This window comes from Martes martes (genome assembly GCF_963455335.1).
Source record: "Martes martes genome assembly, chromosome: 18".
NCBI lineage: Eukaryota > Metazoa > Chordata > Mammalia > Carnivora > Mustelidae > Martes > Martes martes.
The window spans coordinates 32,520,483-32,533,566 of NC_137906.1; the positions used below are offsets into that span (position 1 = coordinate 32,520,483).

Sequence of the window (13,084 nt, forward strand, 5' to 3'; positions counted from 1 at the left end):
ATGCCTGGGGTTGGGTATGAGGCAGAAAAAAAAAAAAGACGAATGACAGGCATGGTATTGTGTAAGTACTGGGGGCAAGGAGGGTACCATTCTCCCTGAGAAATGACCGGCAGGAAGTAACTAGAATGTTAGGGACAGCTGCTTTGAACGCTGGCAGCATGGAGACCTTTTTCCCTTCTTTATGCTTTTTTCAAAATTTTTTTATTTTCTGCATGTGTGTTGCTTTTATAATTCTTTTTTAAAGATGAGAATGCTTTAGACATTTTTCAGTTTCTTAGGCTTGTATTTAACCCCAAAGGCAGACATAGCCCACGAGACACAAGGAGTAGGAGAACAGTTCCACTTTGTACTACGCTGTTTCTTCAGACAAGCGGACCAATGTCAAGACCTACTTCATGTCAAGGAGAACACACTGCCCCCTCCTTCCTCCAGAGCGCCGTTCTTCCCACTCAGGGCCTGGAACTGGGAGGAGAGAAGTCCATGGCACTGTTCCTGACAACCAACAATTCAACAACTTCACAGAGGAGAAGGCAGCTTTCGCCCCGGGCCAGTCTCTCCCTGGCACTTGCTCTCAGAGCTGAGGGGAGGCCTGGCTCGAGGGTCCCGGGGCCATAAGCTTGTGTGTGGGCCCAACTCAAGGCACAAGGATCGGCTTCCATTATAAGCCATATGGTAGAAGATGTGAGTTAAAGCCACCGAAAGTTAAGAAACAATTTTAGGGCGCCTAGGTGGCTCAGTGGGTTAAGCCACTGCCTTCGGCTCAGGTCATGATCTCAGGGTCCTGGGATTGAGTCCCGCATCGGGCTCTCTGCTTAGCAGGGAGCCTGCTTCCCTCTCTCTCTCTCTCTCTCTGCCTGCCTCTCTGCCTGCTTGTGATCTCTCTGTGTCAAATAAATAAATAAAATCTTTAAAAAAAAGAAAGAAAGAAAGAAACAATTTCAACAGACTCTAAGAAAACCTCTCTCTTTACTAAAAAAAAAAATCAGGAAAAAAGTCTCAACCCAACATTCAAACCTGACATTTCGTCTGTTCACTTTATTCTTTTTTAAAAAATGCATGGTTATACTTCTGCCTTTATCAAAGCTATGACCACACACTACGTAAAATATGTGCTCTGTTTCCATTTATTAGATCCTAAGAAACCCAACACCTCCTGACAGTTTTCACTTAAAAGTAGCAGCTCCTATTCTAGTAAGCAGATGCACCCCCATTTGCTGATACACCCCCCACTACTAGTCATTGGTGGTTTTTCCAATTATTCATATCCTTGCTAACGCCGTGCCAAGCAACTGAAGGTTGTCTTACCCTCCCTTTCTGTGTTTTGAATGATTTCCTGACTTTTCAGGGCGTCAAGAGTTGTGTTTTTTGCTGCCAAGCTAAATCAAAAGAGTCTTTGTAAGTTCCAATAACAGATAGCCCACACCACACTCCGGTGTTTTTTAATTTAAACCCAACTAGAAGTGGCTCCCTTGTGTATCTGATAGAAATTAGTCCTGAGTGTTAGATAACTACAACAGCTGCCAAGCGAAGAGAGGTGGAGGCAAAGAAGGGTGGGCTTCAACTCTTGGAGCTGGACTAAGAAATGGGAGGGGGCATGTGTGTGTTCTAGCCCCTCAGCCCTGAGGGATCAGGAAGTAAATGCTTGTAGGCTGACAGCGGAACCCCGCTGCTGTGAGGAACTCACGCTGCAGTGGGATGAGGCTACCGCAGGGGTCTCTGCAGTGGGGCCGCTCGGCAAGGAAATAACTCCGAAATGAAAAAAGTCCTCCTAGCAGTTCCCTGCACACTTCAGGAGCAGCCTGCCACCCAATCCCACTCTGGAAGAAGGGCTGGTGCTGCCAGTTTCCAGGAAACGTGGCATCTTGAAGGCCGAAGAGGGTGTAGCTTCAGCAGGCCACCAGTGAAATGAACACTCGGGCAAAAAGCTGAAGCCGGACAACAGCACGAAATCGTGCTGGCTGAGCCAAGAAGAGGGCAGGCCCTACGGCCAGCGGGGGAGTGTGGCAGTGAGTATATCAGACAGGCCCCGAGGGGATCCTTCCTGGGAGCAGAAGAGCACTGCCAGGGGCAGCCGGTATAAGGCTGTGGGGCGGCCCACACCGTTCAGGACAGGGCCCACCACCGAAGGGCTTGTGGGAGGTGGCACCATGTCTCAGTCTTGCCCTTCCGAGGGGTGAGCATGACAGAGTTGAGTGCCAGCTCTGTCCCTGTGGCCTCTCAAGAGGGGCTGGAGAAGCAAGGAGAGGCAGGAAGCGGGACGAGTTTGCTAAGAGGCCGAAGAGGCTGTCTGGGTGGTGGGAAGAGGCCCCTGGTTACCTCTGGTGGGTACCACACCCCCCACCACCGCTCAGCCCACCTCCTCATCCCAGCGACAGAGCAGCCACCCCCACCCTGACTGGCAGGCTGGCCTCCGGGCTGCCCCCCACCCCGTGCTCCCCATGGCACCAGCGCGAGTGCAGAAGGACTGGGCCCGCCCGCGGCACCTGCTCCACTGCGTGCTCTCCAAGCCCGTGGCGGCCGCGCTCTTTTCCTCGTCCGTGGTGTTCTGTTCCTGCACGGAGGTGCTGGCCGCCAACTCCGGGAGCTTGCCACGCTCCATGATCACCATCTCTATCTCTAGAAGCAAATACAGAGACGGGGATGAGCTCGGACAGCCTCACAGCCCTAGATTTACAGACACAGTCATCCCAGAGCCAGAGCCAGAGCCCAAGTGGACCGCTCCTAGCGCGTCCAGCAAGCGCTTGCCAGCAGGGACGGGGCATCAGCAACAAGCTGGGGAGAAATCAGACAGAGGCCAGAACCTCTCTTCCTTTTGTCTTGCCAGTGCCAAGAAACGGGGCCCTGATTTTAATAAAAAAGTGCAAATTGCAGTAATTTATTTTATTTCAAATATGTTTTCTTAAGGCACTTATTGTACTTATTGACATCACACTTCCTTCCCAAGGGAGTTGAGGCAACAGAGGCAAAAAAAACAATATGTGGTTAAGAAAACATAACCAAGTTCACAGAGAAGATTCTGAAACTGTTTACACTCTAGCGAAGGCTTTGACATGGCTGAAGCCTTTTGTTTTCCTTTTTGGCTGACAACCTCCAGAAGGCAGAGGGAGGTTAGGGAGCTCGCTGCACTTTTCCCAATTAAATAAGGGCCATGTGTAGCAACCGACATATGCATGGTGTACGTTTTTAGTTTTCAGGAGGTAAGGTATGAACCAACACAGGTGAATGAGAGATGGTTCGCTCCTGGCTCTAAGCGGCCCCTGTCGGAGTTCTTTGACGTGCAGGTGCAGACCTTCAAACAGCTAGCTCTCGGAACCCCGAGTTCAGGTCATCGTCCCCATCTTCAGGAGACAGACGTAGGGAAAAGGATGCTGACGTGCAAAGCTGCACTTGTATCTGGAGGGATGGGACGACGCCCAGGACTCTGATGGACCCCTGCCATCTATTCTCTTCCCTGGACTCGGGTAAAGGCCTCCCAGCTGGCTCTGCCTCCCTTTACCTTCTAGTTTCGCTCTGCACACAGACCCAAGTGATTTTAAGTGGAAATTAGCTCATGCCCCCTTCTGTTCAGGACTCCCCACTGTCTTCCCATTGCACGGAGGATGAAATCCACATGCCCTCCACAGAGTCGAGGCGGCCTGTTGTGGAACCAGCCCCTCTCCACCTCTGACCTCACTGCCTGGCCTTCTCCCCAACACCCCCTCCCCACCTGTGCTGAGCTTCCTCCGTGCTCTTTGATGGGCCTAAGCTTATTTCTGCCCCAGGATCTTTACACAGCTGCTTCCTCTGCCTGGAATGCTTTTACCCCAGGTCTCTCCCACCCTGGCCTGACTCAAGGACACCCTTCAAGCCTCAAATGCCACCACCCCAGAGATGTCTTCTCAGACTCCCTCTGTACCGGTTTTTACCCCCTTAAATTTTGATCAAAAATGCGGATTTTATTCATAGTTCCTTAGTTTTTCCCTACTGTCCATTTTCTGTTCCAGAATCCCATCCCGGGGACCACGTTACACCTAGTCATCATGTCCCCTTTAAGCTCCTCTTGGCTGGGACAGTTTTTGACTCCCCTGCTTCTGGTGACCTCAGGGGGTTGAGGCAAGAGAACTGGTCAGGTATTCTGCAGAATGTTCCTCTATCTGAGTCTGTCTGATGTTTTCAGATCAACAGACTGGGGTAGAGGTTTCTGGGAGGAAGCCCACACCGGGGAAGTGCGCTTTGCAGCCCGCTGTAGCGAGTGTGCGGGCCGCTGACACGGCCCGATCACCGCCGAGGGTAAGTCTGCGCCACTGGGCCAAGCGAATGCCAGTCAGATTTCTCCCCTGGAAAGTGACCTTCCCTTCTCTCTCACTGCACACTCTGTGGGAGCAAGTCATTAAGCACAGCCCCCCCTTAAGGAGCAGGGAGTTATACTCTGCCTCCTGGAGGGAGTAGCTACATCAATTATTGGGAATTCTTCTGGCTGAACCTGTCCCTTCCCCCTCTTACCTCGATTTTACTTTATAGCCTTTATAACTGCCTGGATTTCCTGTTTTCTATCTATGGCTTGCTTATTTGCTGCCTGCCTTCCCCCACTCGAATGGGGGTTTCATAAGAGGAGCCGCCTTCCCTGTTCTGCTCACCACTGGAACTCCAGGGCTGAGTCCAGTGCCCCGTACGCGGCAAGTGCTCACCACCGGGATGGACAGACGGATGGCTGGGCTAGCCCAGCATGGGAAGCTCCAGCAGCAGGCAGGGCCGGTAGTGATGCACGGCTGCTATGACACATAGCGGGTGGCCCAGGACTCCACCCCGTCCACCCTAAGGCAACGCATGCCCACCACCCCGGGGAACTCTGCGAGGTACGGCTGTGCCTGCACCTGTCCTGAGCACGGAGAAGCACACCCCCCACCCATCCACATGGGCCCGGACCACCAGCCCCTTCCTCCCAGGGTGGACGGGAGCCTCCCACGGGGCCATTCACAAGTGGGGGCTGACCCAGGATTTTCAAGGGCAATGTGGACAAAGGTTCTGTTTGCGGGGTTCTGTGTTTATTCCAGTGTGCCTTAAAAAGAGTCAGACTGCACGGAAAACTTGTTCTTCTGCGGACTTCACTGCTGAGGGGAAGGTGAAATTTAAGGGGAAAAAAACCGAGTGAGTCAATTCACAGGGAGCTACTGAGTCAACAGCAGGCCGCACAGCGTGGCCGCGGCAGCGGGCCGGTGGGGGAGCAGACTGCCGTCGAGAATGATTGTTCCTGCGCCTGCACCTTCACCCCTACCAACCTCCTCCAGCTGCCTCCCCACGACCGGGACCTCTCTGCGGGGAAGGGAGATGATTCACGGGGCAGTACCTCTCTTATTTTTAATTATCCTCATCTTTCAACCATCTGTTTTGTTTTGCGATGTATCTGACCTTGGCACAGCAATACAAATATGTGTAATTTACAACAAATGCATCTATATTGGGGAGATGCCTGCGTAAATGACATTTATTTGATTGTTTGTGTTTACCGACAGAGCGTGCCACTGAAAACATCTGAAGGCTACCAGGCAGGATGATGGTGCCAGCCTCTGGCTTCCACCCTGGGACCTCTGACTTACCTCCTGCCCAGCTGCACGCTTCCCTCCCTCCCAGCCCGGCTGACAAGGCAGGAACTCAGCTTCAAGGACTCCCCAAGGTCACAGGGCCAAGCCCTAGTGCCTCAGCCTAGAGAATACATCTGTGGTGATGTGATTATTCCTTTTTAATTTTTTAATCTCCCTGAACACTCAGAATTCTGGAGCAGACGGCCGTTAAAGATAATCCAGTCTAGTGCTCATCAAACTTAGTTAAGGAGTGGCCTATTAATTTTGAATGACAATTTCCCGTAGCACGCCACCACAGATGGGAGCAGAGCTGCTCCGGGTAAAGGGTAGGTGGGTTCCCAAACACCCCTGGCCGCGGGTTTCCTCCTGCACCCTACAGAAGCCTGAAGCTCCTTTCTAGAATTCTGGGGCTTCACACGAAACTGCTAAAAACCACCGGTTCAGTCCTGGATACTGTGTGTGAGGAAACAGAAGCCCAAAAGCAGAGTGACAATTAACATAGTTAGACAAGTACCAGCAAAAGCCAGGGCCACTGCCCTCCCACTCCCAGGTCCTGTCCTCAAGCAGGACCAGTCCCACAAGGGTCTCTCCACGCACAGTGAGGTTTCTGAACCTCAGTTTTGTCACCTTGGTTCCTACAGCCATATCCCACCCCCTGTATCCTCATCCGGCCAGCACAGTCAGGGAGCAAGCTGTTCCATGGGGATGAATTCTCTAGATGAATGGACAACAGTCCTTCCAGTGCCAACACAGGTTTCCCCTGCCCCCTTCTTTTTAACAATTTTACCCAAACAACTCTTAAAAGCAGTGATTCTTTTCTAGCGTCTGTCAACTCCCTGAAACTATGTAAATGCCATGTGGGCATGGGGGGTGTAATAAGTTTTAGGGGAGAGGGTCTCTCCAGATTCTCACCATTCTAGAATGGATTCCACAATCATCTTTAAAAGACGGCGCCAAAGAAGATTTGACCTTTCTCTTCCTGGTGACTCAGGGTCAAAGTGAACCTCCTCTTTATGCCAGACCAGAACGTGGGGCATGTCCTGCAGAGCCTTCTGGGCCCCGCTCCCACTCCTCCTGTGGATATGCGACTGTCTCGGTGCAGCCTTGCTCCCTGCCCAGGGTACACGCACCATGCTGCGACCACCAAGGAAAGCAAATCAGTGGGCTCATGGGCGTGGATTTCCACGGGCAGTCACGGAGGCCAGGACTCGGGCTCTGATGCCGAATTCCCAGGGAACTCCACTTGAACCTGCTACAACCTACCACGAGCCCTCATCCCATCTGGGTTTCTATTTTGGAATCTGAAAGGAGGGCGGCAAGAACCCAGCTTAGTTTTGTTTCCGCTTCAGTCCTTTGCCTGCCTCTGGATGCTTGCCAAGTTTATGTGTTGCCCATACTATTTGTTATTTATCTCATCATTTTATCTGATCTCACTTTTTTCTTTTGATTTAAATACACTTTAAAAGGAAACTTTAGGGGCACCCGGCTGGCTGTCAGTGGAGGGTGTGACTCGTGATCTTGGGGTTGAGAGTTCAAGCACCACACAGGGTGTAGAGATTACTTAAAAAAATGAAATCTTAAGAAAAAAAGGGGGCGGACGTTAAATCACATTATACCCTTCAATTGAGCAATCCGGCTTGCAGGGATTTATCTGGAAGATACCCCCCTTAACAATATAAAAATGCACATACACAAGGGCATTCACTGAAGTATTACTTGTAATTGCAAAATATTGGAAACTACCTAACTGTCCAAGCGTAAAGATCGGTTGAATAAACTTTGGTACAGACACACACAGCAGCTGTAAAACAGAATGAGGAAGACTGCGGTGAACTGATACGGAGTGATTTCCAGAGAAGCCGCTAAGCAAAGAAGAAAGAGAGTGTTTACAGTGTGCTACCCTGTGTGTGAGAGAGAAGGGAGACTAAGAAAACGGGGGCGCCCGGGTGGCTCAGTCGGTTAAGCCACTGCCTTCGGCTCAGGTCATGATCCCGGGGTCCTGAGATCGAGTCCCACGTCGGGCTCCTTGCTCATCAGGGAGCCTGCTTCTCCCTCTGCCTCTGCCTGCCACTTTGCCTGCTTGTGCCCTCTCTCTCTCTCTCTGACAAATAAATAAATAAATAAAATATTTAAAAAAAGAAAGAAAGCAAGCATTTATAGATCCTCCTATTGTCACAAAAACAAACGTGGGAAGGCTATTCCAGAAAGCAGCCAAGTTGGTTATCTACCAGGGGAAGAGAAAGGGATGGAATATGGAAAAAGGGACACTTCCTAAACCTACCCTTTTGCGCGGTTTTAAATTTGTTAATAACCCATATATTAAAAAAAATAAAAAGAAGAAGAAGAAATTAAATCTGTAAAAATGAGAAGGAAGAACCCTAACCAGACCAAAAAAAAAAAAGGACCAATATTTTTTTCTAATGCATACCATACCCACCCTGATGGGGAATAAAGAACAAAGAAAGGGCAGACTAACAAGGAGCTACAAACATCCTCCTGGATTGTAAACCCTCAGTGGGGAGACAGGTGAGGCATGCAGGGGTGGGAGGGGACTGCAAAGCACCATGAACGCCTATTTATTAAACAATAAACAAACTGAAACTTTTTAAGATGTATTATAGGATTGAGCAAACAAACGTGTTGACATTGTTGGGAGCCAAGGCTCTCGCTGAAGAAGTGACACACAGATTTGGAATGGGGGAAAGCAAGAAAGAACGCTCTGGGAACGGATCTGCGTTGGTCTCAATACTGGAGGTATCAGTACGCATTCATGATTTCTAAAATATGTACACGCATACGTGTGTCTGTACATATGTACATGTACGCACGAGTAAATGTATATTTTGTGTACATACAGGCATCCGTTTTTTAGATCTGTCCGTTGAAAGGGCCAAAAAGCAAGGCACCCCAGTAGCCATGAGCCCTTTGGCACCCAGATCTTGGCCTCCAATACTACTGTCCACTGACAGGAAGCAGGGTTTTTCTCTCTCTCTTTTTTTTTTTAAACAAATTCCTGCGATTTTTTTAAAAAGATTTTATTTATTTGAGAGAGAGAGAGAGAGAGATATCACAAGTAGGCATAGAGGTAGGCAGAGAGAGAGGAAGGGAAGCAGGCTCCCTGCTGAGCAGAGAGCCCGATGCGGGGCTCGATCCCAGGACCCTGAGACCATGACCTGAGCCGAAGGCAGAGGCTTAACCCACTGAGCCACCCAGGCGCCGGAAGCAGGGTTTTTCAGAGAAATGGCTCATGTCAGGGATGGACATTCCCCAACCATTCCAAGATGAACGTGGAATACCTTATCAAGCCAGAAAGTATAAGGATTGCTCAAAAAAAATGACGGGAGCTTAGCACAAGGACAGAGCAGCCAGTGCAAAAGGGTTCCCAAAGGCCAAGTCTGGGACAATTTGAGCATCGGATGAATTCAATCGGTAATGAAATACAAACCACTAAAAACTGAAATCCTTGAGTCTGTGCCAAGAACTGATAAAGAAATGGGGAGAAGGGAGGAATCCTGCTTGCAGTGGAATGGAGAGAGTGCTGACGTTGGAAAATGAACGTTTTGCCACCAGTCTGGTGAAGACGGGATCAGGCAAGTATCATCAGCGAATGCCGGCTCCCAGGGGCACTGTAATGAGGCACAGCATATCTGTATTATCTCTAAGCGCCTCCCTGTGAATTAGTCATAAAGAAAAGAGAAAGCGATTATACAGCAGAGAGATGGGTCATCACAGCAGGTGACCAATATTCATGTCACCCGTGAGGGTCAGGGGGACAGCATGTGCCTCCAGGTGGAACACTCTGAGAAGGACAGGACACCACCTACACCACAGTCCACCCAAGAATGCATAACCTCCATGTAATCACAAAGAAAACACCAAAGACAGATGAGGGAGCGTTTTATTAAAACAAAGGAGGGAGAGGTTGTGCATTCTTCAAAAATGTCACTGTTGTGAAAGAGAAGGCTGTGGAAAGATGTTCCAGGGTCATGAAGGCCCGAGAGACGCGACAATTAAAAGCACTACTTGACCCCAGGCTGGTGGGGGAAATATGCTAGAACGGAGATTATTGGGGCCAACAGACAAACTGGACAGGGACAGCAGAAACCCACACTGGCGTGGACAGCTGCCCTGGGGTCATTCAAGCCAAAGCCCGATTCTTCTTCTTTTTTTTTTTTTTTGTTTTAAAAGATTTTATTTATTTATTTGACACAGAGAGATCACAAGTAGGCAGAGAGGCAGGCAGAGAGAGAAGGGGAAGCAGGCTCCCTGCTGAGCAAGGAGCCTGATGCGGGGCTCGATCCCAGGACCCTGAGATCATGACCAGAGCCGAAGGCAGAGGCTTAACCCACTGAGCCACCCAGGTGCCCCGCCAAAGCCCGATTCTTAGCAACTGGGTGCTCACATGTGTAGGAGCAAAGTGACAGGATAGATGCAACTCACCCAGAAAAATAGTGTGTGTGTGTGTGTGTGTGTGTGTGTGCGCGCGCGCACGGACAGAGAGAGGGAAAACATAAATAAGAAACCAAATGGGCCATAACATGTTACAAGATGAACCCGGGTAAAAGGTAAACAGGTGTTCTTTATACTATTTTTGTTTCTCCTAATTCTTACAAATCTGAAATTATTTTCAAATGAAAAAAAAAAAAAAAACCCTCCTTAGTCCTCTAAGCATACAGCTGGTGTAAATAGGAAACAAGTGTGAAAGTGTATGCCATGAGGGAACAACCAGGAGCGAGGCCAGCTGTGGGCTGGGACGGGGGTGGGGGGGGGGGTGGGGGGGGCGTGGGGACATGAGGGAGGCGTGAAGGACGGCACGACCGGCTGGCCCCGAGCTGATGACTGATGTCAACAAGAATCTTCTCACCGCCCCATCCCACTTACCAACACCCCCGCATCCCACAGCTGGAGCAGTGCTGAGCTGGCCTGACATCTGCATTCTACAGAAGGGCACATTGAGGTGCAGAGACAGGTCGAGGTGGTGGGCCTCTGCCCCGCTGCTGGGGGCTCCTCTCTCAGCACGGCCCATCAGCCACATCCTGGCAAGGAGCACCTGTGTGGCTACAGTCCCAGCACCGGGCCCTGGACCCACCATCATGAAGGGCTCCTGCACCCCAGCCTGGTGGGTGGTACGACCCCTTTACACAACTATAGCCTTGAGCCTCTGGCAGTTGAGGACCCTCCTCGAGAGGCTGGGCAGGGAACCCCAATCTCCAGCTCCTCAGGGCTCACAGGCCCCGCCCCGGCCCTCTGCCTCTTGTCATTTGCATAAAAGCCCCCAGAACAGGACAGGATTTGCATAGCCATGGGCAGAGCAGAGCAGCACTAGTCACAAGGACCAAATGGCGGACGCAACCCAAGCTGGAAGGATGGAAACTGGAAAGATGGTTGCCAGTGGGGTGGTGGGAAGATGGGGGACGGAGTTTCAGTTCAGGAGGATGAAAAGAGCTGTGGAGATGGACGGTGGTGTGGGTTGCACAACAGTGTGGATGGACAGGCAGGCCCGAAGGACCCCCAGCACCCGAGGATGTCAACCTCTCCCCCTCCAAGTGACAACTCTGGCCACACCCGGGAGTTTCCCCGATGCTCTGACACTCTGATTTTTTAAATAACAGCAATGATCCATCAACTTGCCCAGGATGATGTACATTCTAGTCTGATTAATATTTGGTAAATGAAGTGCTTTTCAGGGAAATGGCAGGCATGACCTCCCGACAGACAGTCTTTGACTTCACAGACTCAAGGATTTTCTGAGTCGCCCTCTGTGTTCTACGTTCCAGGAATCAAAATGAGGACAGATTATAGAAAGGGGGAGGGGAGAATAAGAAGGCCCTAAAGAGCACGTTCAGGGAAGGAGGAAAAAGATGCCCTTGTTGGTTACCTAGGAAATAAGGGAAGGCCTGCATGCTATTGGCTGGCTCTAGAGAAGAATTTCCAGAGGCACCTGGCAACAACAGGGCGTGTATGGGCTGGGGATTTGGGGGAACCTTCTCCTTTGTTTTGTTGTTTTCCTTGACTGAACAGCACAAGATTGCATTCCGAATGTTTTCTTCTAGGAAGTTCCTTATACTAGTTAAGCCCACTTGAAAAGGTGGTACTCCCACGTCTCTGCAATGGTGGCCCAGCCTCCTAATCCTTCTCCTCCCTCCCTTCCTGCCATCCCCCCCGCCCACCAACACACACTCACCCACACAGCCACCTCACTAATTCGTTAGACAAATGAACAGAGAACCAGGCTTCATGGAAACTCGCAGTAGGGAGTGGCAGGGGGGTGCCTGAACACACACGGTCCTTCCAAGCTCCTCACTCTGCTCTCTGCCTTGGCCAGGCCGCCTCTGCAGCGCTCCTGGGCCACATGGTTGAGTGCTGAGACAGTGATGCTCTCATTTCCGTCAACCTGAGGGCTGGGCATTGTGAAGCCTCCCATTGGGAAGCAATGACTTGCCCAGGGTCACAGAGCTGCTCAGGAGCAGCCTCTCCAGGGTCTAGGAGTCAGACCCCCACCTACCAGTGGCTAATCCATGGCTCGTCCCAATCAGGAAACTCTGCCAGCCATGGGCTTGGCTCTGGCTTTGTAAGAGAAGCCAGAAATGAGGCCAGGATTCCATTTCATTTCAATGGAGGCTTCAAAAGAAGGAAAGAAAACAAAACAAAACAAAACAAAACAGGCAAAGCTGGGGTTCCCAACATCCAGGCACCCCTCAACTCCCAGCTGACCTGGCATTTTCAAAGTCAGGGATGTTCTCTTCACTCCGTGCCCTTGCAGGGGTTCAAGAAAAGAGGAGGTCTTTAATCTGGGGACATGAAATCAGCGCCTACTTTTTCCATAGGCAAACACCAAAACTACACCCTATTTTTCAGACAAGAAGTACAAACAATTCGCTCTCTTGTTCTAGGTCTGCTTATTAAGTTACTGCTCTGAGTGGCCCCCAAAAGAGACAACTGTCCTTTCAGACTGACATGCATCGAGTGAACACTTCTTTGGCCACGGGCACGGGGTACCCCTCTTTTTCCTTTTAGTGTGCAATTTCTGCAAATTTAGGGGCCCTGTGATTTTCTCAGTTTCCAAATGAGTCACTCATCAGTTGGGACCCGAAGCCAAGCAGAGGGGTCCAGAGGCGCACACTCATTTCACACTACTTCCTTGTCTGGGCTTCAGTGTGGAGGAGGTGTGAATTCTGGTTGCATTTGTACAAAAAGAACATGTTAATGCCACATTTAAATCAGGTCATGGCAAAACTGTGACTTGTGACCACACGCCTTTTTATGCCTGTGCCTTCTGCCACCTCGCCAAGGCAAGATTTCCCCCACGAGCGTGGGGACGCCAGGGTTTACAGGGGAAGTTGCTGCCGGCATCTCTTCACTCCAGAGCCGCCTGCGCCTATTACAAGCAGGATGTCAACAAGCCTCTAGATCCAGGGACAGGACAAGAAGCCCGCCAGAGAAAAGTCATCTGGAAGGGAGAAGAGCCACAGAGCCCCCTCCAAAGGGCAAAGGAGCACAGAAAAATAGTGCAGCTTTCTCGG

The 13,084-nt window shown here is 50.6% G+C and overlaps 1 protein-coding gene across 9 annotated transcripts in view; it reads right to left on the minus strand.

Moving 5' to 3' along the window:
* The window catches only part of CLEC16A (C-type lectin domain containing 16A), a 202,530-nt gene that overhangs the window by 130,244 nt on the left and 59,202 nt on the right, over positions 1-13,084 (minus strand). For all 9 annotated transcript variants that reach the window (XR_013968418.1, XR_013968419.1, XM_080830266.1 and 6 more), the window contains exon 11: positions 2,484-2,616. Coding sequence is in view for 7 of the 9 variants with exons in the window: in XM_080830266.1 (XP_080686392.1) it covers positions 2,484-2,616 (133 nt within the window). In the remaining 2 variants the exon portion in view is untranslated. The remainder of the gene's footprint in view (positions 1-2,483; positions 2,617-13,084) is intronic.